The sequence below is a fragment of the Echiichthys vipera genome (genome assembly GCF_963691815.1).
Source record: "Echiichthys vipera genome assembly, chromosome: 9".
In the NCBI taxonomy this organism is placed as follows: Eukaryota; Metazoa; Chordata; class Actinopteri; order Perciformes; family Trachinidae; genus Echiichthys; species Echiichthys vipera.
The window spans coordinates 18135658-18160808 of NC_139834.1; the positions used below are offsets into that span (position 1 = coordinate 18135658).

Consider the following 25151-nt stretch of genomic DNA (forward strand, 5'->3'; position numbering starts at 1 on the left):
TAGGATTAGGCCCTACGCCTTCTTTTATTATTATTATTATTTTATTTTTTATTTTTTTATTATTATTATTATTATTATTTATATTTATTATTTTTACAAATTTTCACATCATTTTGAAGGATGCCTTCATACCGATATGAACCTGGATGTCGTGTTGGGGATTATAATTATAATAAAGGCTTGATAACCAGGCAAAGCAGGTGGGCCTTGGATTCCCAGGGGCCTAAACCCCATATTCACCGTGTGCCAGTTAGTTATTACAACTTTTCACTTTGCTAGGCAGTATTATTCCAGTTTAGATTCTGGTCTTTAGGACTATAATGAAGCTGCCATCTGAATCTGTATTCGTATTTGACAGGAACTTGAAGGGTCAGGATAAATACAATGCTCAAAGGGCAGAAGTTAGGGTCAGATTTTTACCATGGAGTCCCCTATCAAGTCAACAATTGATATAACAGGTATTTATTGTGATTAAGACACATAGTTGTAGGCCTTTTTAAGTCCTTGTAGGCATATTTAAATACACTGTCCTGTGAGTTCTGGTGGAGGTTTTCCTCTGAGCCTGGAGATCATGCTATCATAAATCAAAATTAAATTTCAATTTTCAATTTAGATCCAGATGTCAAATTATAATTAATAATGTTAATTACTTATGAAATATAGGAAGAGCTTCACCACAACCTCAAAAGATGCTAGTTCACAAATGTAATTCAGAATACTGTATAGACTCCGCAATTCCATTAATAAAGCGACACAAAATCTATTCAGGATATTTTTCCATATATGACAGATGCCAATCCCAGTTACATTTTTTCCATGCTTTAAAGGTCCGTCGTTTTGGTCATGTAGTCCTATTTTTGACATAATTATAATGCCATTTGTCTACTTTTAATCTAGAACTATCAGCTCATCAGCATCAACAGTGAACCTTATTTCTCTTTTCCTATCCCTTACGGGAAATCAACTTCTGCTACCATTGTTGCTTTTATTATTACTGTATTTTCACTAAAGGATTTAACATCAATGGACACTTTTATAACATGTATTTTGGCTCTATAATTGCTAATTGAGAAACAACTAAACTGCTAAAAATCATAGCTAAACATTATATATCAATTTTATTTTACTTTATTTTATTTACACTTCTTTTTAAGAACTGTATTTGGTTGTTTTGACAAGTGAACATGTCATTTCAAAGGGCTTGCTTTACTAATTATAATATTGATCAGCCCATTGTTTATCGTTATTACTGTAGCCTATATAATTTACTGTGACAAGATCCAATCCTTCTTTCAACCGTGCAGCTATTTGTGCTTATAAAATATAAAGCGCAAATAGTTATAAAAGAAACCCTCACAGTAAGTGGCCAATGTGCGCACACTCCAGGTAAAGTAGGTCTGCGGATATCCAATCAGCAGGGCGACATGCAAATCGAGCAGGTGTCACAGGGAGGGACTGTAGAGGAAACGAATATTGTTTTAGAATAACACCCGTGTGAGCCGTCCACACTTCACAGGAATGATGTCCTAAAAGTGTCTTGGGAAAAAAAAAGATCTACAGATGAGTTCCCATGTCAGACACGGACTCTGGTGTGATGTTTGACTGATGGCGAGACCAGATGGCCAACCCTGCTGCTGCTTCTCAGAGATGTCAGAGTTATGGCTGTAAAATGTGATCAGTAAAATAATTGGAAAAACGGCAAAGAGCGACGCTGCGGGGGCTAAAAAGCTGCTTGTCCGGATGGAGACGGACTTGAGACTGGAGTCAAGTTTGTGGGTCGGGAATAAAAGATACCGGGCGGTCCTGACAGGCTGGCATTTCAACTGGACCGAGGTAGACAAGAAGAATCGCGACAAGAAAACAGGTAGGTGACTCTTAACTCTCCAAAACATCAGTCGAACTGTACTATTGTCAATATTGACATATGTGGTCTTATTTAAATGCAATATCTAAATGTAATCATGTAATAAATGCACACTGGGGGTTTCTACAGTCACGTTGTTGCTGTGTAACACTTGTTTAAAGCCACAAATCCTTGTTTCCTGTCTGCACTGAACTGAACTGAACAAGACAGTATTGCTTGTTCAAAAGGAGCCTAGAAACAGCACGAACATCTTTTTTTTTTTGGGACAATTACAGGCAGGGTTTCATTTAAGCCCATAACTGCTTTCAGTAGACATAAACGTGAAGAACAAGTTAAACAGCACTGACATGAAAGACAACCTACTGAGACGCGATTGAGATCAACACGCACACCTCCTGGCACAGCCTCTCTTCCTCAACACCCAAATGTACACACAAACACATACACAGAGAGAAAGGGCTCTGCTGTCACTGCACAGACAGACAACAACAACAACAACAACAACAACAACAACAACAACACTACAATACATTTTTAACACAATATACAGTGTGTTGTCTTTGATATTTGTTGACATTTTATTTGATTGGAATATTCTTTATTGAGCGAGGATCACCCACTGAAATACATGATCTCAGTTGAGACGGCAGCAAAATGAGTTTCACGTAAAACAATTTCACATTTCACAGAAAACACACAAGCAACACAAAGGAAATAGTAAAACAAGGGAGACAGGTCATACCAGAGATATCCACAACACATTCCAGGTAAGTTTTGAGGTGTGCCAGTGAGTTAGCACGCACAATAAGTTGGAATTCAGCCACCTGTGCCTTTCCTAATGTGACATTTCAAAAAGGTCTTTAATAGAGTCCTGGCATTGGATGGGATGCAGCCATTATTATTGTACACTTGTGCTTTGACACCTGCCATGACGAATAAGAATACCTGCCGCGAGGAAGCTTTACAGTCTTTCCAGTGGTTAAAATGTTCTTTTTCATTTAATGCAAAGAAACTTGTTGTGTGTTTAAAGTTTCAGTACCTGTGGCAGAGGTGGTTGGAGTGGAGGAGGGCCGAGTGGAGATCCTGCCCCAGAAGTCGTTTGAGGACACAGACAAAGACTTCACAGGTGGGTTCTCTTGGGAGACTCTCAGGTATCACAAAAAACCCAAGGCCACAGTCAATGCTTAAGTCAATAATAACACAGGCGTCACACATGTTTTACCATTCAGTTTTAAATTATATGAGAACATATAAGTGCACAGCACGCTATCAATGAATCTATCCATTTTTATTTTTGCAGCACTTTTTTGTACAGACTGACAAGCTGATAATAAGATAGAAAAGGTGTAGACAGTAAGAGCAACACAAAATATATATTTTTATAAAATATTGAATAATATTTAAAGCTATAATAATAATAATAATAATAATAATAACAATAATCATAGTAACAGAGTGAAATAAAAATAAGAAATATATTTAATAACTAGATAAAATAAATGAAAGAGCCAAAACAACATTTAAAAATAATACAATCATGTTAATAATGTCTTTAAACGATAGATGTCAAACATCGGGCCCTACAGCCAGAACTGGTCCGCCAAAGGGTCCAATTCAGTCCAGTGGAGGAAAATGTCTTTGTCAAAAAGGAGAGAAAAAAATTATTTTTGTTGAGCTTGCACTTTTTTTGTTCATCATCTGTTTTGTCAGTAGATTGTTCATTTATTGTTTCAGAATGTACTTGTCACCTACTTCTTTACACTAAGATAAAATGGTCGCTTTTGGAGGTGTTATTATCGGTTATTATGCAGCGGTTTTACTAGTTCCTCAGGCAGATTGTTCCAATAATATATAGCATAATAGCTAAAAGCAAAAGGTTTTAGTCCTGCAACTAACAGACTCGAGCCGGAGGACTGTCGTGGTTCATACACTGTGAGCATGTGTAGCTTTACAATTTACTCAATATGGGCCTGTATCCCCCCAACATTGCAACAGGTGATATTGTGGTTTGACAGCCTGTTTTTTTTTTGCTTTGTCCATCATTTACCTCCAGTTTTCTACGTGAAGCGCAGCAGCAGTAGGACCTCTTATGGGTTACTATGGAGTCTGGGTCGGACCCAGTTCAGCTGCCCCAGTCGGGTCCTCAGAGACCAGTGGACAAAACAGCTAAGAACTGCACTCAAAACTCACAGTAAGGATGAATAATTAGAGAATGCAGAGTTTGCCGGCTCTCAACAACGTGTAACATTCCAAACGTATCTTTCAGGTCCGCTGCGTCCAAACAGGCTTTTGGTGTTTATCAACCCGTTTGGAGGGAAGAAGAAAGGAAGACATATCTACCATTCTCTGGTCGCTCCTCTGTTTGAGCTGGCTGGTATAAGCTCTCATGTAATAGGTAAGAAACAACACAATTTAAAAAATAATCAATGAAAGTGATTTAGTCTATATGTAATCATGACATTCATTGTTTAGTTACTGAGCGGGCAAACCAGGCCAGAGACCACCTCCTGAAGAAAGATCTGACAGGCTTTGATGGGTAAGAGCTATCAGCACTGCAGGGTGAACACTGTGGTATGAGAGCATTATAACGGCTAAGCTCCCTGGGAGGTGCGTTCACAATGGAACCTCTTGTGTTTGTTTATACCAGTGTGGTGTGTGTGGGTGGGGATGGCATGTTCAGCGAAATACTTCACGGTTTGATTGGGCGGACACAACAAGAGGCAGGCCTTTGTGAGAATGATCCCGCTGTCACTTTACAGCCTTGTCCGCTTCATATTGGCATCATCCCAGCAGGTAATGATGACACAGACTTTAAGTATTCATAAACAGATGGAAATTAGAGCTGTGACACCCTCATCCCTGTTCTATTATATCTGCCGTAGGTTCCACAGACTGCGTGTGTTATGCCACAGTGGGAGTGATCGACCCTGTTACTTCAGCTTTGCACGTCATCATCGGTGAGGAAGGGTTTTTATTCAAATTCAATTAAAAAAAAAAAAATCAACAGTTTAAAATATCGGAACTATTTTGACAACCCAGAGCTCCCGTAGTTAAGCTTGTATGACCCTTCTTATTTCCCACAATACCTTGCAGGAGACTCTCAGCCTTTGGATGTGTGTTCAGTCCATCAGACTTCTGCTCTGGTGCGTTACTCAGTGTCTCTGCTGGGCTATGGCTTCTACGGTGACGTGCTGGCTGAGAGTGAAAAACACCGCTGGATGGGACCTCTCCGATATGACTATTCAGGTGCGGACTTATGATTCATTTAAAGAAAACAGAAATGACTGCATGCTGAATTACATTAGAAACTGTCATATTCTCTTTATCTATTTTCATCTTAAAGGTCCCATATTGTAAAAAAGTGAGATTTCTATGTCTTTTTTTTAATATACAGAAGGTGCCATATAAATACTGTGAAAGTATCAAAACACACAATCCACTCCCCTCAGCCTGTATTAAGAAAGTGTGCTTTTAAACGCCAAAACACCAAAAGTGCAGATGTAGAAGACCCTGGAATACTGACCAATCAGAGCAGGCTGTGCTTTTTCAGGAGGGGGGCTTAAAGAGACAGGCATTAAAACAGAGCGTTTCAGACAGAGGGCGAATAAAGGTATATTCAGACAGACAGTATGAGAAAAATAATGTGTTTTTTGAATATTAAAGCATGTAAACATGTTTTAGTGGAAACCCAAAATAAAAGTATGAACCGGAAAAGGAGCATAGTATGTCCCCTTTAAAGTGAAAAAGTCATCCTGAAACTAATGACTTAAGATGAAAGGGCCTCGTGATCATATGTTACAGAACCACATTCCCTGCATATGTTCTTTTCTAAAGTGATGTGTGTACATGCAGTGTTGTGCATTTTCAGCTAACCTAAATACTCTCCTTTGTCTAGGCACCATGGTGTACCTGAGCAACAGGAGCTATGCAGGCATAGTTCAGTATCTACCAGCAGACCCGCTGCTCTCCAGCCCTCGAGATAGAACACGCTGCCTCTCAGGGTAAAACACAACGTACTGACAAGAAATTACACAAAAAAGGGTGTATACACAGTTCAATTTAAATAAACACAACACAGCCTGTTAAAATAAGAAAGGAAAGAAAATTACAATGTGCAAACAAGATTATAAACAAACACTATCTGGGAGTGTGGGGGCAATATCTATCTTCATAATGTTATTCGTCAGGTACCTAGTATTTACTATAAGCGTATGATTTTTTCTGTACTTTTCCTGAACCGCAGAGGTGACTTTATCTAGAAATTGAGGATCATTGTTTATTACTTTAGTTTCCAGCAGTTTCGTGTGACTGCAACTCAGCTATGTGAGCTGAAACCAACTTATTATAAACAACACCACAGTGTTTTTTATAGCATCTCTCCATGAATCCCAGTTGTGTAACTCTTATGAGTGGCTCATCATAGATAACAATAATTATCCAAGAAGCTTATGAACTTCCAGAGAAATGAAATGAAAGCCTGTTACATGCTTTGGTTAATCTATTCCTATCTAGGTTGTCTAAGGATGAGAGTGATCTTAACCTTGTGAACCTTAAACCCTTTTAATTAGAAAGAGAGAAAGTGTCCTTGGGAGTAGCATCATTATTATTAAAGCACCAGGGAAATGGTTCAAATTCACTTGTTGAGGCAGCTCAACTGCTACCACCTGCAGCAGGGACTCAGGTGTTGGGTGCACCTTAAGGAGGCTAGAAGCCATGGCGAGAACTTGATCTAGATGAAAGGTGAGACTCTGTCTTCTGTTTGAGGGTACAATGCCTCAGTCTTTGTCTGAGGCACCTGCCTCTGGCTGTCAGCATGCTTTACGATGCTCTTATGAATAGGTGTCAAGGTCGAGGAGCTTGTTATTTCACAGACTGCCAAGCAGAGTGAGAATTATTTGTGTTGCGTGTGTGTGTCTGTGTGTGTATTTTAGGTGCAGTGTGTGCTCCAGAAGCACAGAAAGACTTTTCCACCTCTCTTCAGATTCATGCTCTTCGTACAGCTCCCACTTCAGCCAGTCTAGTAGCAACTCAGAAGGTAATAACACATGAAAGTCCTGTATTTGAATATTTTTAGCCTATTTAGCAAAAATCATGTCAACTTAAAAACAGCCTTTTTGGCTTGAGGCCCTTTAAAACAAAGCCAAGTCTGATTGCAATGTCTTATCACACTCAGCATGAAAACTTTACTGTAATCAGAGGTTTCCTGAAAACTAAATCTCAGAAATCCAAAGTAAAGTGTACATGATGGGCTAAAACCTGCACAACAGCAGTATGATCCTTTATCAATCATCTGTGTCTTTCTGTGCCCATCCAGGTGATTGGGTGAGTGTGGAAGGCAGGTTCAGGTGTGTGTCTCTCACTTGCATGTCCAGCTCGTGTCCCAAGAGTCCTCTGGGCCTCTCTCCCTCCGCTCACCTGGCGGACGGAACAGGCGACCTCATCCTGGTATGGGACACTCACCCGCTGGGATTCCTCAAGTTCCTCTACAGGCACACAAGCACACAGGACCAGGTATGGGCACTTTCATATAGCAACAAAGCAGGACTGCAAAGTTTAAACACCGCTTGACCTGATCTTTGCCACTTTTTCTTAGTTTGACCTGCCATTTGTGGAGGTGCACCGCGTGAAGGCCGTCCGTTTCTCTGTCCCCCCTGGCAAAGAGGAGGAAGCATACGAAGAGTTCGCAGGGCCAATTGGTGGCATGGATGAGGACACAGGCTATGCGGACACTGTAAGCAGGAATGGATCTCAGCAGCACCTGGAAGAGAGGGGAGCAGGACGGGAAATGACAAACGAGCAGAAAACAGCGAACCCCTTCCTTTGTGGTCTGTGCTGCAGCAAAGCTCCTGCTGTGTCAGTGTGGAACTGTGACGGAGAGATTCTGCCTTCCACCGAGATCCTCTGCAGGTGAGAGAGAGACTAAAACTGTCCATGCGTTGTTAAAGATATAATCCGTAATATTTTCATCTATTTAATTGTCTTTTAAGTAAGTATCTATCAAAGAGTGAGTTAAAACAATGGTGATTGATCATTTGACCAACTAATGAAAGCGCTTCTACTTGCTTTTTTGGCAAGTATTACCATATCAGTGTCTGTGGCGACATTACCTAGTTAGTGACGCTGTTTAATCAGCAGAGGATGGTCTGCCCAGGAGGAGCTTGTCACTGCAGTTATGCTGCGTTTCGGAAATGGTGAACTTCCAACCCTGAGTCAGGCTTGTAGTAAGGGCAGAAGTGTGTGTGTGTGTGTGTGTGTGTGTGTGTGTGTGTGTGTGTGTGTGTGTGTGTGTGTGTGTATTTAAGAGGGTAACATATGGGGGTTTGACCGAAAGTAGAGAGGTGAATGTATCCATAAAGTTTACAAAAGGGCAAAAAAAAGCAAATCTTACAGATGATGACATTAAGTGTATTCTCATATTATTTTCCCAGGTTCAAATGTAGTTGTAACCTGGTAGTCAAATACCAAAAAAACAATTTTTTTTTTTATAAACTATGTTCACTTCTCTCAGGATTCATGGCCAGCTGGTGCGTCTGTATGCCAGGGGCATTGAGGATGGAGCAGCCGTGCACAACTGCAGCGAAGAAAATGTGTGTGAAAGGAGATGCACCCTACACAGATAGTCTCACCTACCTTTTGGATGATGAGAGAAAGGTGATGATGGGAATGTTTTTAAGGCAAGGCTAGTTTGTGAATATACTGAGACAGCCTTGCACGGCCAAAGAGTTCCTAATGTTTCAGGTACTTTACATGTTTTCTCAATAATGAAAAAAACTATTTATTCTTAAATGAGTTGTGTGAAATGTGTTTGTTGAATACTACTCCTTAAAACATTAGTAAAAGACTTGCTAAATCTGTAGTGCAGGTTTTTTCTGGTAAACAATGGTCGTGTGCAATTGCTGGTCTGCCAATTGTTTTTATTTTCACTTGAGCTTCCAGAGAATAAAAACATGGGAAATGTCAAAAAAAAAATATGTTAACGACCTGACTTCTTTTATGCTTTATTGTTGTCAGCATTAGTTCAGCAGCGCAGTATACCTTCCGAGCTGGCAGCAACAGCCTGCACATAAACACTTTTACAGTAGGAACTATTTTTTTCTAGTGTGATCCAAAATATTTTTATTATTCAAGTGTCAACACAGCTTTCCGTACAGACCATGATATGATATGAGTAACTGTACACTAAAAATCAAATAACACAGGAAAGAACAAAAAATATTGTTCCAGAGAAGTTGTTGTTCAAACACATGTGCGTCTTTGCTGCACTTCCCACGACCCTCTGAGTACTGGCAGGATAATCAAATGGTCTGTTATTGGTCAGAGAGAGAGTGTAAGTGTGTGTGTGTGTGTGTGTGTCTGTGTGTGTGTGTGTGTGTGTGTGTGTGCGTTTGTAGATGGGGCTCCAGCTAGCTCATGCACCTGGTAGAGACAGAAAGATGACAAGAAACAGCATCAGTCTGCTGCAATAAATCAGACAGAACGGTTTTAAAAATTGTTGTGAGGAAAACGTTGTGATGTTAAAACTCATGCATTGTGACAGATTAAGTGTTAAAAAATATGAACCATTCTTTCTTTTCTTCGAATTTATCTTAAAACACCTACCTGGAAGTCATTCTTACCTGAAGCTGGACATAAACGTATCTTCTTTTATTAAGAGAGTCAGCTGTTCTTACAAACCGGACCAACAAGCCCTCCTGGCGTAAATATTATGTGGCCTTCAGTGCCATCATGGTGTAGTGATGACTGTAAACAAGGGCTTGCTGATAGCAGAGAACGTTTTACCGTAATATTCTTAACATTGAAGTGATCCTGCGTGTACATAATGATCATGTACTCCATCCATAAAATATAAGACAAACAATTAAGTAAGTACAAGTCTTAGTTGTTTAAAAAAGGAAAAAAATTCAGGCAGAAAAGTGAATGTTATTTAAAAGTGAACACTCAAATCAGGTTTCAGTGATTTTTATTTCCACATTAATTCTTGTATGATTAGGGATGAAAAGCACTGATTTTTAAATTAGTTTTACATGCAAACAAAATCAAGCAACGTACAGCAGTGTGAGATTGCAGTAAACTTTATTGTTTGTAAACTTGCCTACAATGGTTTGTGTTTGTGTGTGTGTGTGTGTGTGTGTGTGTGTGTGTGTGTGTGTGTGTGTGTGTGTGTGTGTGTGTGTGTTCGTGTGTGTGTTCGTGTGTGCATGTGTGTGGCAGATCATGTTGTGTGGGGCTGCACCCACTTGTATCTTCCCTCATAGCGGAATCCCACCCTCTTGACGAGATCATCTGCCTCGTTTGGACCACGACTGTGGACACAACAAAGACGAGACAGGGGGAATAAAATTTAAAATCAATAAAAGGGAAAATGTGTATTGTGTATTTCATTTTTGCCTCCTTAAACAGACACGTTATTTTACCTTCCATATATGTAAGGGATGGGGGGTGTCTTCTCTCCCTCTATTTGATGGAGGAGGGGGGTGAGAATCCTCCAGGCCTCTCGCAACTCATCGCTAGAACAGAAAGAAGAGCAGTTCGGGTAAAAAAACATTTAAATGCTATACCTAGACAATGAACTATGACAGTAAATAGTGCAATCAACCTGCGGACAAAGTGCATCTGATTTCCACAGAAGACATCCAGTATCAGCCTCTCGTAAGCATCAGGGAGCTTCACGTTCTAGAGGAAGATGGCAACTGTTAAAAAAACTCTAAATATCTGCTTATTTTTAGGTTGCATGACCCTTTTAATACAAGAGACACGCAAAACAAAAAAAAAGGAAACAACTATATCAGAATTCACTACACACATCAATAGTGTTTAGCCAAGTTTAGATTTTTAACTGTCTTAAAGGATCGTTGTGTAGGATTTAGAGGGATCTATTGACAGAAATTGAGTATAACATCCATAACTACATTTTCATCAGTTTAAAATCACCTGAAAATGAGAATTATGTTTCATTAACTTAAAATGAGCCCTTCATATCCACAGAGGGAAGGAGGTCCTAGTCTTCTTCTATGGAGTCCTCCATGTTTAGATCATAGACTGTATTTCTACAGTAACCAGGAACGGACAAACCAAACACTGGCTCTAGCTCTAGAGAGGGCCTTTCGTGTTTTTCACGTTACCTGAAGGTCACCGTAGGTCCTACAACATGCTTGGAGAGGGACTGCTGAGGAAAAGGGTATTCAGTTGGTTGCAATCTGCAGCCTCACCTCTAGATGACACTATATTCTACACATTGCTCCTTCAAAACCTATTCGGTGCATCTCTACACCTCTACATTCCCCTTTCACACATGCACTGCAAACCATGGAATTATCTACTACTACTACCTGGCGGGGCTGTACGTGAGAACGCAAAAATCCGAATCAGTCGGACCGGCCCTCAAACAATCTTTACCCTGCCAGCTCCCTAGCTGTTTAATTCCAAGTGTATTCACAACAAGAAATGGCCGTGTTGATGATGTTTCTCAACCATACCAAAATAAAACGCTGGTGATGAAGAAAGGTGAGTTTCACAAAGACAGTGACGAAATTGTTGAACTGGCGAGACAACAAGATTCTGGAAAATTTGAGGGCTGACGCTGAAATAATCAGACAAGTCAAGGAACGACAAAAGACTGACCAAGTTACCAACCAGCTCCGTCAGTGTGGGGTAATCTGTGTTATGTCTAGCCTCCTTCGCGCTCTGCCCAGTGCCACCTCTCAACCAAACAGTAGTTTTTGCAGTAAGTGAGAACGCAGCTGACACAAAGAATCTTGTGAGCTGCGTGTGTGAAAGAAAAACTATCTCTGGACCTGACACTGGCCGGAGTTCATACGTGAAAGTGGCTTATTTTTAGTTTAAAATGACACTATCAACACCACTGTGAGACACTGAATAGCTTATAAATACTATAAAATATAACCTTAAAATCAATAGGCATGATATAATTATATAATAGTATGCTGATGATCAACTATTTACAAAGCCTGACCGATTCATCTCAAGGTACGAGTGACACAAATAAACATTTACATTGAATCAAGAAAACTGAAAAAGTTCTAAAGAAGCAACTTAACACACTGACAGTAGAATTTTAAGACCGAATGCTAAATCTGAACGACGGATGCTCTGATTCAAGTGTAGCACCTTGTATCTGCTCCTGTAGGTGAGGTCCAGCTCGGTCTCCTCATGGCTGAAGTAAACTCCAGGCCTCTTGGTCATCATCTTTAGGTAAATGGCTTCATCCGGCTGCACCCGCACCACCAGCTCGTTCCTCTGACAGCGTTCGTCGAAGATGTCTCCTGGCACATCAGTGAACTGAAGACGCACTTCTGCCTTCCTCTCATTCAGAGCTTTACCGCAGCGGAGAATGAAAGGAACGCCTGGTGGAAGGATTTATAGGATGTGAAGGGTGGAAAAACACGACAGGGAGAAAATCATGAGATGATGCCATACAATGCAGATGAAAAAAATGTTATCTTTTTTTAAAGTTTTGCCTCACCATCCCATCTCTCATTCTGGACATAAAGCACTGCGGTGGCAAATGTTGGCGTGCAGGACCCCCCTGGTACAGTAGGATCGTCAAGGTAACCCAGCTTGGATTGGCCCTCCCCCTCTGGGTCCCCAATGTACTGGCCGAGTACCACATCTGAGCCAGCAACAGGAGCTATACACTTCAATACCTTCACCTACAGCACATCAATAATTGCAGGGTTGCAATGACATTGATGCTCTCATAAGTACTTTCTATTATTATTTCCTTTCAAGCACTTGTGTTACCTTCTCATCCCTTACGTCATCTGGACTGGTGGAAGCGGGTTTCTCCATGGCGACCAAACAGAGCATTTGGAGGAGATGATTCTGCATGACATCTCTACATCGAGAAACGAGATCAGAGAGTCAGAGTTAGGTCAAGTGTGGTGCACTGTAACAATAACCTTGTGTGCCTTTCACTTTTATCTCCATGTGCCGTCTCTCACCGAATGATACCGAAGTCATCAAAGTATCCTCCGCGGCCCTGTGTACCAAAGGGCTCCTTGAAGGTGAGGACCACACAGGCGACACTGTTCCTGTTCCATATAGGTCCAAAGATGCGATTTCCAAACCTGGAAGTGAGATAACACTTCTAAAATAATATCAGCAACACAGGAAATAAGTACTCCTGAAATCCGGATCTCTCATTCATGATGTTTAGATTATTACCTGAGCACCATGAGATTCTGGACCATCTCTTTACCCAGGTAGTGGTCTATGCGGTAGATCTGGTCCTCTGTGAACAGGGAGGACAGGTGGGCCGACAGCTCCTGCGAACTCTGGAGGTCACGGCCGAAGGGCTTCTCGGCAATCACCCTGCTCCAACCTCTGTTTTTTACACACACAGCTGCTTAAAATAATGTGATCAAATAGCAATTAAACCATAGTTTAGTATAACAGACACTGACTTGCTGCTCATGCAGTGGGTTCTGATATTTGTGCTGACATGGTTGTAGACGGTGGGCGGGAGAGCCAGGTAGAAGAGCCTATTGGCGTCAACTCCCCCCGGCAGGGACGACAGATGGGCGTGGAGTTGAGCGAACGAGTTGTCGTCGTCATACCTGCCACTCAGGTAAGAGTTTTTACTGAAGAAGGCTGATAGATGCTCACTCTCTTCATCAGTGACCTGAGGGGAATGTGGAACAATGATTCCTTAAAAAAAAACCCCAAACAATCAGAAATGTTATGTCAGATAAGGAGCCTCAGATATAATACCTTCATATAAGGCAGACATGCCGTCTTGATGTCCTCCACAGTCAGCTTAGACCGGGCAAAACCAACAAAGTAGGTGTCACCTGGGAGCAGGCCATCTCTGAATAACCACCTAAAGAAAGGACGGGCAAAAAGCAGTGATGCATAACACTGGCCAAGGGTCAAACTCCTCATAATACCAAACAACTTTAAAGCAACTCTGTGTGCAATTTGTGTTTGAGCAGCAATCCTTTACTCACCATAAAGTTGGATAGATCTTCTTTTTAGCGAGGTCCCCCTGTGCAAATAGTGCAAATTTAAAAAAAGAGAGATTTGATCACTAACTTGCTGTGGCTGAAAATAATCAATCAAGAGTCCAAAGAGTAGGTAAACTTTAAACACTATCGGTTATGTAGATCTGTTGAGTAATGGCAGAACTTTGAACACACCTTCTTTGCAGGACTCTGAGACTTGAGGTAAAATCTAAATAGATCAATGGTTTTGACAAAATAAGGGGCAAAAAACAAGGATGGTAGAGAAAGACAGCAATGTTTGTGGGACTTGTGCAGGGCTCAAGGCCAAGAAGAAAAAATGTTTTGCTCCAAAATGATCCCCTCTTTCAATACTTCACAAAGGGGAAAAGTAAATGCAGCACTTTTTCAGTCAACATGTGCTCATTCCCTGGCTTTCATTCTGTGATTACCACACTGCAATATTCCCTGGTGAATTGTTCCCCTGTGAGACTTTGTGTTTAACTCTGTTGGTCGTCACTCTTTCAATGTTTGTAGTTTAATACAGATATAAATCTGAGGGACAAACTGACATCACTAAACAAGACAGTTTGTCGACTTCATAAACATTGTGTTAACAGGAAATTGCAAGTGTATGAGTTATACTTTAAGAATAGAGGAAACGGTGGTTATTCGTGTCATGTCGTAAGAAGTTCCGAGGCTGTACTCACAGAGGCTCCCAAGATGATGAATATGTGTGTGTTGGAACAAGCGGACTGCTCCTCTCCGTAGAGCTCCCTCCTGAGCTGTCCAAACACCTCCGAGCGAGTCAAAGGCTCAGAGCTCATCTTCTGGCTCATTTGGTCTGAGTCTGTCCCTACTGTGGCCACTCTAATTTCCAGGCGACTACATGACACACACACACACACTCAGCATGGGGTAATTTTAATTGTCATCCTTGCCTTGCAGAAAAACTCAGCAAGTTAATGCTGCCACCTATTGACACGAAAAAATAATGTCTAAATGTGACTGCTTCCTCATTTTTTTCCTTTTTGCTTCCTCATGTTTTGTAGCATATATATATATATATATAACCTCTACTCTATTCATTCCAGAAGGTCAGGAGTGTGAGACGATTCCACGCATGAAACCAAAACTACACAATCAGGTTTGGCGATCTGGAAGAAATTCTGCCCATTCATTGAAACTGACATTTCAGGTCTATTCAGACAAGGCTGAAAAGAATTGGTAGGAATTTTTCTTGCTCCACTCCTTGGACAAACATTGTGCAACATTAACAGGATCCTTTGACGGAAAAAGTCTTATGGCTTTGTTACAGAAAGAGTTCTTATCAGTTACTAAGCTCTGGCGTCACACTTTTTACTGGGTTATAAAACAAACCATGAATCGGAGCGTGCAGTGTGGCTCAAAATCCGTATGATTTCATATTTGTATCATCAGTAGCTAGTGAGTTAATCATTGTTTCAGGATACAACCCGGTAAATCAATACCAACCACTGCAAGGGTTTAAAAAAAAAAGTAAATTAAGTTAAGTAAATGAAAGAAAATTATAATACTAAGAGGATTAGTACTGTGCAAATATAGAGATATAATAAATCAGGACAGATGAAAGCTGGTTACAAACTCAAATATATTTCACCATTTAGTTGTGAAACCTCCTGAACTGTTTTCTCGACACTTTATATATAAAAACACAAATGACCATTCATCTGACACATCAAAGACATTTTTTTTAAATTAAAAAAATCAGACATCTCTTGTTCTTTATTAAGACTGTCGGTCCAAAAAAAAGGCACTAAATGGTGATTTTTTTCCAAGCTGGAGAGTAAAATCACTGAATTAAGATCCCAGCAGCTGCCCCAGTCAAGCTTAGACTCCTGAATGTGTCCGCACTTCATCACAATGCCTTTCTGGAGTTTCCATCATAAATAAATTTAAAAACAAATTAAGGTCAACAAGAGCGTCTTCAGTGACTGTCTTTTCTTCCTCCTCCAGCTTTAACTGTCCGTTCAGTATGGCCAAATACCCCAAGCTCCACAGCGTAAAGTCCTTCCTCCTCGCAGCACAGTCTGAGCAACGAGACACAAAAGGTGCCAGACGTCACCTGATTGGCAGACTGAGAAGTCAGCTGAAGGTCCAGTGCTGCAAGAGGTCAGCAGCTTGACAGTCTTCCATCAGAAGCTTGTCTCCTTTCACCTGTAAACATTTCCCACTACTGGGGTTCTTCAAAAGATTTTCCTGAAGAGTAGAATCAGAGAACAGATGAATCAGTACAGAAGTCTAAATAAATAACAACATAACTATTCCTTTAATCATTCTATGCCTGAATAAACAAATTATATTGGGATAATTCAGTTATTCAAAGTCGAGGCTTAATTAAATGAAGGTGGGAACTCTCTGACGCTATGAGAGCTATGGAGTTTGACATATACACAACGTAGATTTAGCTGCAACGTCTGAGGGTTACATCAGACAGCATTAAATGAAGGGTCTCCATTCAGGTGTTCTTTAGATGCACATGGCCTGACAGAACCTTTTGGGGTACGGAAGGATCCAATAGCGGCCAGTATACATTTTCAATTGCTCGGCAACAGCCTGGGTCCTTGTTAACTTTCTGTCAGTTCATGTCATTCACATTCAAAAATATAAAAAAAAGTCAAACTTTTCCTTTAAGTCTGGCCCCAAGTGCTCCTCACCTCTGTAAAGACCCACTCCTGTTGTGGTGCCACACTGGTGCCCTTCCCCTTCAGGTGACAAATCTCGATCTTCACTGTCTCTGGCTGGGTCACGGCATGAAGACACAGTTGCTTTCCAATATTATGACGCAGCTCATTATGAGATGAGTATTCAAAGTACTGGAAGAGACAATTTTCCAATCAGAGACCTAATTGTCCCAGAGAACATCAAATCGTCCACAAATCTCAATTTCACATGTGTGAGAGTCATTGTACCTGGTTTCCTCCCATGTTGTGACACTGGTACATGATCACAGGTTTACCTCCCTGGTTACTCTCTCCAACATCCAGACAGGTGTGAGATCCGGAGTTTCTTATCTGGTGCGAACACATGCACAAAATAACAGGAATATACAGCAACAGTTATGCAAAAGGTGTGCCGTGTTATATTACTGATTTGCACATAGAGACAAAGGCAAACGTGACTCACTGCTCCGAACTTTTGTGGGGCTAAGTCGGGAATGAAGGCCTCAGGGTAGATTGTGTTTAAGTACCAGGTGAAGTTCTTGCACTGAAGCTTCTCTCTCAGATTCAGACGATCAGAGATGTCCCCAAACTTATTCTATCAACAATGAAAGGGATGTATTTAAAACTGAGAAACAGTGGGAAAAAAATAACAACAACCAGTTACGATATCAAATAGCTACAGCATAAGGTATACATTCTAGTGAAAAAAAAAAAAGTGGTGATGGGAGGATGATAAATGCTACTGTATCCAATGCATTCAACATTTGAACACGCTGACCTCACTGGCCATAACTGCAGCATTCTTGTTTCGCCGATAGAAGACCGCCTTGTAATCATCCATCCAGACCTCAGCCAGGCGAACTTGGTTGCGAGTTATGACCTCTGTGCCCTTGGGAAAGGTGTGGGGGCTCTTTGTGCGGAAGACATGGCCCACCACAGAACAGGGGAGGATCTCCAGCTGACCCCCACACTGCCACACCTGTCAATCACATTTGACACAGGTACAAATTCAGACTAATGTGAGAACAGGGAAGCGAGTGTGTGTGGAAATGAATGCACACACACACACACACACACACACACACACACACACACACACACACACACACACACACACACACACACACACACACACACACACACACACACACACACACACACACACACACACACACACACACACACACACACACACACACACACACACACACACACACACACACACACACACACACACACACACACACACACACACACACACACACACACACACACACACACACACACACACACACACACACACACACACAAATAAAAGAGACTAACCCTGAATGACATCTCCACATTTTCACCACCCCAGATCTCCATCTTGTCATCGTATGTACCAATGTGTTCAAAGTACTTCTTAGAGATTGAGAAGAGACCTCCAGCAAAAGTAGGTGTTCTGACATTTTCAGGGGCAGATACAAAAGCTTTAGACACTTAAATGTATTCTTGATATTCTGAGTGAAACCAACATGAGCCTTCTTACTTCACAGGGTAGGTTTCATCCTTGCGCAGCTTCCTCGCCTCCTCTGGGATTGCCTCCCAGCCAAAGGTCAAACTCCAGTCAAAGTTACCGCGGTTGTAAGCGCGGTTGGTAGCCACGGGCTTGTTGAACTGAAAAGTGTTGAGGTCAATGGTGGTGATCTCTGGACTAACCACAGCGGTGGGTTCCTCAACAATGCGGATCAACAAGGGCTCTAGCCAACCATGGAAACACTCACCTAGAGGAAGGACAAAAGATCACTCTATATCTACTTCCTAACCACTGTCTCTTAAAACATGGTTTACTACTTAACACCAATCAGTTTCAGGTGAAGAGAGTAACATTGGGGCAAGACATGGCCTCATGAACATGCTAGTATTACATTACATACAGCAGATACACAAATACATTTTCACATTAAGCCTCTGCTTTCAAAGAAACCTTTCTAATCTCTTGATTTACTAATTTATATGTATACTGAAAGTTTAACCAATACCACTCGAAAATGTTTTAAATTGGCCCACAACATACATAACGATGATTATGATGGTTGACTTAATATTGGACAATACTGTATAATCAATAATCAGCATTTTATTCAAAATCTTGCAGCAATTCTCCAGAGAATAATATGAAATATGAGACACTTTTGCAGTAGTGCAAGTATGTACGTTTATAGTAAAGATGGAAAACAACACATTAACCCCTAAGCCTGGTGGTGCTATTGTGCCAATGAGCTACAGACTGCTGCATGTGTATTGTTGTGGTTGTGTGCGTTTCCTTACAGTGTGCGTCCAGAAAGGTTAGCACTTCACCCTGAGCGATACTGGCACCCAGCAGCCTGGCAGTGATGAGGCCCTTCCTCTCCAGCTGCCTCACTACGTGGACAATCTTCAGCGGACGCACATACTCCTCCAGCTGGCTCTTCAGGTGTTCTGTGGGAATAAAAAAAACAGCACACCATTATCGTTCCATTCCGTCTTGTCTTTATTTTAAACAAGAAAAATTGTTGTAGGTAAACTCCGGTCGTGAATTCTTTCCCTCGTAGGATGTGGTTACACACTTTAAGCCACACCCAACTGTTTGGGTGCAAACAAACTTCAAACCTACAGAAGTGGTGAGTGAATAATCAGCAATAATAAATAAATGAAATGATAAAGCAGCTTGCTGCCTCAGAGTAAAAACAGTGAAACAATCCTATTTATACATGTGAGACCACTGCCAGAAGAAATAGCAACATGTGAACACTGTAGTAAAATTGGGTCACACTTCCCTTCTAACAGCATCACAAAGGGGAAAAGCATCTATGACCACAACGCACACCGCACAATTCTCATAAGTTTCAGTCTAAATAAATCCACCAACCACGTGTCTTAACTTTATGACAGATGCAGCTCTGGTAGCAAAAGGGGAAGTTTGGTTTTAGTAGGAAATACAGCTGAGGGTAACGGCACATTATCTTTAATAGCATGATATTTCGAGCTCAGGCAATGGGCCACTGAACATTAATACATTCTAAATGCGGTAGTATCTGACAATAGACAAACCAGCGTGCATTAATTATCATTATTACTCAGTCATTTTCACATCCACTTTACTCTGGGCTGGTCAGGCCAGTGTCAACTGTTAGCGCAAACGTGCATATTTTATATGTATCGATAAAGTGCTTATTTTACCCAGCTATAAGTCATGAATAGTAACAAAAAACATTTACAGACAACTCAATTTTGTAATTTAACAGTTCACTGTGCAAAACATACGGTCAAGCTGTATCCACACATCAGAGATTTTTGTCTTATGATAACATAACTGTTGTCACTTCTGCCATCTCTCACTGAGGTGGAGGTGCTCCTGGAAAGTCTGTTAACATCGTTCTCATCAAAGCTCACGGCTTACAGTGACTGGAAGGCTGCCCTAAGAACTCTGAAGGTCAATTAAATTAATAAATCACTTATAAACTCCAGACCTAATGATTTTCCAGTTGTACTCTGCAGCTGTTCCCAGCCCTTAACTTTAAAAAAAAGGACTTCCTGGTGATTTGCTGTTGTGTTGTTTAAAAATGCCTCTTAAATGTCTAACTACAAGTTTTCAATTTTATCTTCACACCATTAAATAAAATGTCAGTGCTACATGAGTTTTCTTTTATAGCATTACTGTGTTTCCTGTTTTGACAGTTCTCTACTGACTCTGCTTATCTCTGAAATATTTCGTTAAGTCACTTCATTGAAACATCAATTTCCCATCACTCAAGTTGAAAAGTTTGTTCACTTACTGCCTGATTAAAAGCAGATATAATATTATATTTTTATAGTGTCCTGTCAGTAAGTCTTTGAGTATGTTTTGTCAGTGTGTGTTCATATTCTCTGCACCTGCAACACTTGCGTCATCTACCAAGATGATCTCTTTGAGCAGGATAGCAGGAGATGTGTGCAGGACACTGTAGACCGTCCTGAGGAGGGTGGACCAAGCTTCGTTGTGGAAGACAATAATAACACTGGTGGTTGGCAGAGGAGGACAGCGCTCAAACTTCCTCTCCACGCACCTGAGCGAGATGACCCACATCAGAATACAAAGAAATGTGCAATTGAGAGAGGCATATCTGATGAAATGAAAGTCACAGAAGGTCTTGCAGAGCCACGTATAACGGACCATTGTTTGCAGATATACTGCTCAGCAACATTTTACAACAGCGCAATGAGCAAACAGTCATAAAAACAGAAATAGGAATAGTTGTCAAGTCTGGCAAACATTTACAGCGAGTGAAATTATTTACAACAATAAAGCTAATACCTCTGCCTCTGGATGTGCTGCTATGTTGTTTTTTCCAGGATAATCAAGAGCACGATATGAAAATGCATGTAAATCATTTACTGCTCTGAGCATGACCACAGCTGAGACCTAGCATATTATCTAGCCTGCTGTGTACATGTCAGCATACTTGTTTGTAAAACGTTGATAAGTCCAAACTATCTGAGATTATTTTGAGAACATGTTCTTACTCTGTAGGCCTTGTGTCATCCCCAAGACTGCGACTGAGCGATATGCGGTCACTGGCAAACTGGTTGAAACAGTTCCGTGTCATGCCCTCCTCCTTCTCCTTCTCCTCCTCTGGAGACATGTTGTCTTTCTGAAATGCCTTGCCATCAGCCCCTGGGCTTCTCGGGTCCTGAGGCAGTCTCTCCAGGTGAGGTCTGAGCTCAGCCTGAGTGTAGAATCCGCTGGGACATTCGGCGTCCTGGGTGGGCTGCTCCTGTACTGGCTGTTTCTGCGGAGCTCTGATCTGGAAGCCAATGTTGTTGACTGCGTCTCGCACCATGACCATCACCTTATCCTTCTTGTCCACCAGCTCCTGAAACCAGGGGTCATCAGCAGGCGAAGAGCCAACATCCCTTTGGAGAACCACAAGGGCCACCAAGAAAAGAGTCCCTGCAAGGAGCACCAGTTTCACTGGGGACATACGCCGGCGTAGGAACAGACGCATGTTTCAGAATGAGTGCTGCTCTCGAGAGCTGTTGGAAAACAGAAAAAAACAAAAGTAATTCCCCAGATGCTGGCTGCAAAATGTTTTTTTGCACGTTACCTGAAAAGCACTTTATTCCAAACCAAATCCTCTGTGAACCTTACCTGCTTTGATTCACTAAACATTCAGTGAGATTTTCCCGAGGCAAAAGATAAATCAAGCAAGGAGAAACATTTCTTAAAATCGGTTTGTGCGTCTCTGCAAGTGTCATAGCAGCAGGTAATCTAGCCAACCTCGCTCCTCCTGGTCTCTGTCCCACAGGGAGGGTAGAGAGAGAGATCGAGAGAGAGAGGGAGGGAGGGAGGAGAGTGAGAACAAACACGCCACACCTCTCTGTAAACACCTGCATTCACCTGCTCCTATAAGACACAAGGCAGCAAGTGGGCCGGGTACACGCGTGTTAATAAGTGATGCACAACACCTCGCTGTGATCAGCTGTCATCTGCTACAGGAAGTAGAGTGTGCTACGTGGAGCATGACCATAACATCACCCAGCCCTGGCAAAACAAAGGGCCTGTTCTATGCTTTGTGAAACAGGATATAACTGCAATGTAGGACATCTGCGTTTCCGTAGGTGATCACTGTTCAGTTAGAGACTCACTCTTACTTGTTCATAATTAATTTACTCTACGCTCAAGCCAGCTTCCTTCATAATTGATTCAAGGGGGCACTGTTTTGGTGTTACAGAAAATTTAAAAAAAAACAAAAAAAACAGTCATAATGAAACTGAATGGAATGAAATTGCATTGTTGGATTTGTACTGAAAGTGCACTTTTATTTCTTCTTTTTGTTACATTATAGACTGTATTTATTTGGGAATTGTATACTTTTTTTCTTCCATTTGTGTCTTTTAAACTTATTTATGTAAAAACAAGTTCTATGCACCTTTATTTCTCTTATCCGTCTTATTTAAAACTTCATGTAAAGCACCTTGAGCCACCAGTGCATAAGTTGATAAGCTATCTTAACAAAATACCCATTGGTAACCTGTTGGTCCAGTTCGTCTTCTCTCAATACAATTAGGACAAAGGAAGAGGACAGAAAAATAATTGGCCAGACAACCTTAGAAATTAAAATCAATATTATGTGGGCCTATAAATCTGTATTAAATGCCAACATATGATTATTTCGCAGTATTTTCAGGTGCTTCTCAGAAACATAATGATTTTAAGAAATAAACAGATAGACCTGGTCACACTTGTCTACATCTTAAAGTGACTTCAAGCACAAGCAGAAAGTAAATTAAGTTGTAGAGTAGCCTAACAGACAGATGTCATTCATATCAACGTTACAGCAAAATGAAAGAGGAAGCGTTGACTGTAAATTTCCTCTCAGTCAGTCAGTCAGTCAGTCCATCCACCCAGCGACGTCTTATCTCTTTTAGCGGCTCTAGAAAATCACGCTTTTGGCAGATGAATGAAACCGGACAATCAATCTCACAAATGACAACGAGTCGCTACTGAAAGGTGACTACTGAGAGGTTTCGAACCCTCCAAACAAGCCGTCACTTACCTTCAATTGACGAGCAGTTGTCGCCCACACCTGTTCCTGTTGATTTCTTTATTAGTGTGAAGTTACCGTGTCAGTAACCAGAGGACTTTCCAGTTTCTTCGGCAGGTTGTCAGACTGGAGTTTTGAGCAGTGTGGCCTCTCGGCTTCTCCTTTGAACCGAGCAGGTGCCATTTGTTGCAATGATTAGCTGGAGCGAGTCCCCTCCTGCTGGCCGCGCGCGTCCTTCCCCTGCTGCACTTTGAAGGCGGATTTCATCCAAAGCCCAGCGCGAGCTCCCGCACTGAAATATCATAGGCTACAATCTGTACCAAAGGCACAAGAAAAGAAAAAAAACAGAAAATGATTAAACTAATGTAGCAGCTACATTTTTAAAATCTAGAATTTTTTTTATTTATATTTTTAAATATAGCTATACTTGTATTCTTGTGTGCAGGGGTGTAGCACCACATTCTGGGACCTATAAGCATTCTCTGTGGGCCCCCGCACTATGTTTTGAAATACATGGTTCGGTCTCTCAACCAACTAATTCAGCCCATTTTTAATTCATGTTATGACACATATTCCTTAGAAAACATATAATATAATACAACAATTCACCATGACGTCACAACAACAATATTCGTTCTTTTCCGGGTGGCAAAAGCCAAAGTGTTCTTCTGATGGCACCCCAAGTAAACAAGCCCTTCCGTGTCACTTAACCAGAGTAAATGGCTTGAATTACTGGCGGATCTGCACTGAAGTGGAAGTAGAATTTATTTACACACTTCTAAGAATCTACAAGTGAAATTTCATAGTTGTACGTGAGCATTTACATGTATGGTCCCGGATGTTTTGACAGCATTGATGTTAATGTGACGGGTGTCCGACTAGGCTAATTCACCAGTGTTAGCGTCCTTTTGACGTAAACACAAAGCTAAATCAGGCGGTTAAAATGATATTTGGTCACCACCAAAAATTAAGTTAACTAAAAACATTACACCATCATCTATATTTGTAGGTTAAACAGAAAGTTTCATAGAATTTAGCCAGAAACCGTCCCACTGGTGACACAGATCTGTTCTCTGTGAGAAAATGTTTTCACAAACACGATGATGGAGGTTTGGTTCCCAGTCTGCCCCGTTAGAAGAAGCCCTTCCTCCACCAGGGAGTCTTACGGTCTTCCCTGTAGCACTCGTACTTTTGACCACGTCCACTCACTTTAACCTCCTCACCCACAGGTTTACCTGGATAAATGTATTTTTTTCTAAAGGAAATCCCTAAAACCCTACACCTTTCGCTCTATATCAGGCAGCTCAACCCCAAACACAACACATTTTCGTTTTTAACTATTTAACACTGTTTAAAGTAGCCGGCTGGTCAGCTTCAGGTCAGTGGAAGCTGCTCGCGTTCTGACACCCGGAAGTGTCTTGACGCCTGTTGTTCTGAAATGCCCTATTACAAACAAAAAACTTTTAATTCCAGCCTCCCCTACCTTTGGGCCCTAGGTAGTCCCCCCCCCCCCCCCCCTTCGCTACGCCCATGCAAGTTGTGTGTTACAGACATTACAAATCCCTGTATCATGAACCTATAGTAACATTAGTGCTTTTTCATCAGGGATTAGGAGGAATTTATTTTGTTTAATTAATGATCAGCATAGAGTGCTGTGAGTGAACATTGACATTACCTCAACAGAAATTCATTATTCATGTGCAAGCAATTAAATACTCTCTCCTGTATCACCCTCTTGAAATTGTAGACTGATTTATTCAGAACTGGAGAAGGAGGCGTCTCTCAGGTTACTGTCACAGGGAGAAATCGTGATTGCAGGCTGCTGATTGACATGAAACTAATTTAAAAACTCAAATAAATAGGCCGATTAAAGCTGTGTTGTGAAAATAAAACAGTTGGGGATGTCATTTTTGTTGAATTTGCATTAAGTTGTCCATTATTTTTGGGTAGAACTGTTGATGCCTTTAATACAATATTCACTGACCCTTTCTAAAACAGTAATAATCATGAACATGTTTTAATTTAATTGCTTGAGCTGCCGCCCCTCTGACCCGATCCCGGATAAGCAGTTAAAAATGAG

The 25151-nt window shown here is 41.2% G+C and overlaps 3 protein-coding genes across 4 annotated transcripts; 1 reads left to right on the plus strand and 2 right to left on the minus strand.

Moving 5' to 3' along the window:
• Positions 1-1498: 1498 nt before the first annotated feature.
• Positions 1499-8821, plus strand: LOC310951289 (ceramide kinase). The gene is made up of 13 exons (XM_083919439.1): positions 1499-1864; positions 2895-2990; positions 3918-4055; positions 4131-4259; positions 4337-4400; positions 4512-4657; positions 4747-4821; positions 4958-5110; positions 5760-5865; positions 6796-6899; positions 7179-7375; positions 7458-7771; positions 8373-8821. The coding sequence occupies exons 1-13, from the start codon at positions 1741-1743 to the stop codon at positions 8482-8484; spliced, it is 1758 nt and encodes a 585-aa protein (XP_083775565.1). The 5' UTR covers positions 1499-1740; the 3' UTR covers positions 8485-8821.
• Positions 8822-10010: 1189 nt separating this feature from the next.
• Positions 10011-14664, minus strand: LOC310951252 (glucose-6-phosphate 1-dehydrogenase-like). The gene is made up of 12 exons (XM_083919385.1): positions 14532-14664; positions 13831-13868; positions 13595-13703; positions 13288-13505; positions 13049-13207; positions 12826-12951; positions 12626-12719; positions 12348-12534; positions 11993-12228; positions 10461-10537; positions 10279-10371; positions 10011-10167 (listed from the first exon to the last, which is right to left on the minus strand). Exons 1-12 carry the CDS (start codon positions 14658-14660, stop codon positions 10077-10079), a joined length of 1557 nt encoding a protein of 518 aa, XP_083775511.1. The 5' UTR covers positions 14661-14664; the 3' UTR covers positions 10011-10076.
• Positions 14665-15615: 951 nt separating this feature from the next.
• galnt6 (UDP-N-acetyl-alpha-D-galactosamine:polypeptide N-acetylgalactosaminyltransferase 6 (GalNAc-T6)) lies at positions 15616-23245 on the minus strand. 2 transcript variants are annotated; one of them, XM_083919566.1, is made up of 11 exons: positions 23150-23245; positions 21051-21560; positions 20421-20593; positions 18837-18986; positions 18055-18289; positions 17850-17967; positions 17302-17502; positions 16987-17118; positions 16773-16874; positions 16518-16676; positions 15616-16059 (listed from the first exon to the last, which is right to left on the minus strand). In XM_083919566.1, the coding sequence occupies exons 2-11, from the start codon at positions 21530-21532 to the stop codon at positions 15946-15948; spliced, it is 1866 nt and encodes a 621-aa protein (XP_083775692.1). In that variant the 5' UTR covers positions 21533-21560; positions 23150-23245; the 3' UTR covers positions 15616-15945. The 2 variants fall into 2 exon arrangements, with proteins under 2 accessions (XP_083775692.1, XP_083775691.1); XM_083919565.1 differs by lacking the exon at positions 23150-23245 and adding an exon at positions 23084-23130.
• Between the last annotated feature and the right edge of the window lie 1906 nt (positions 23246-25151).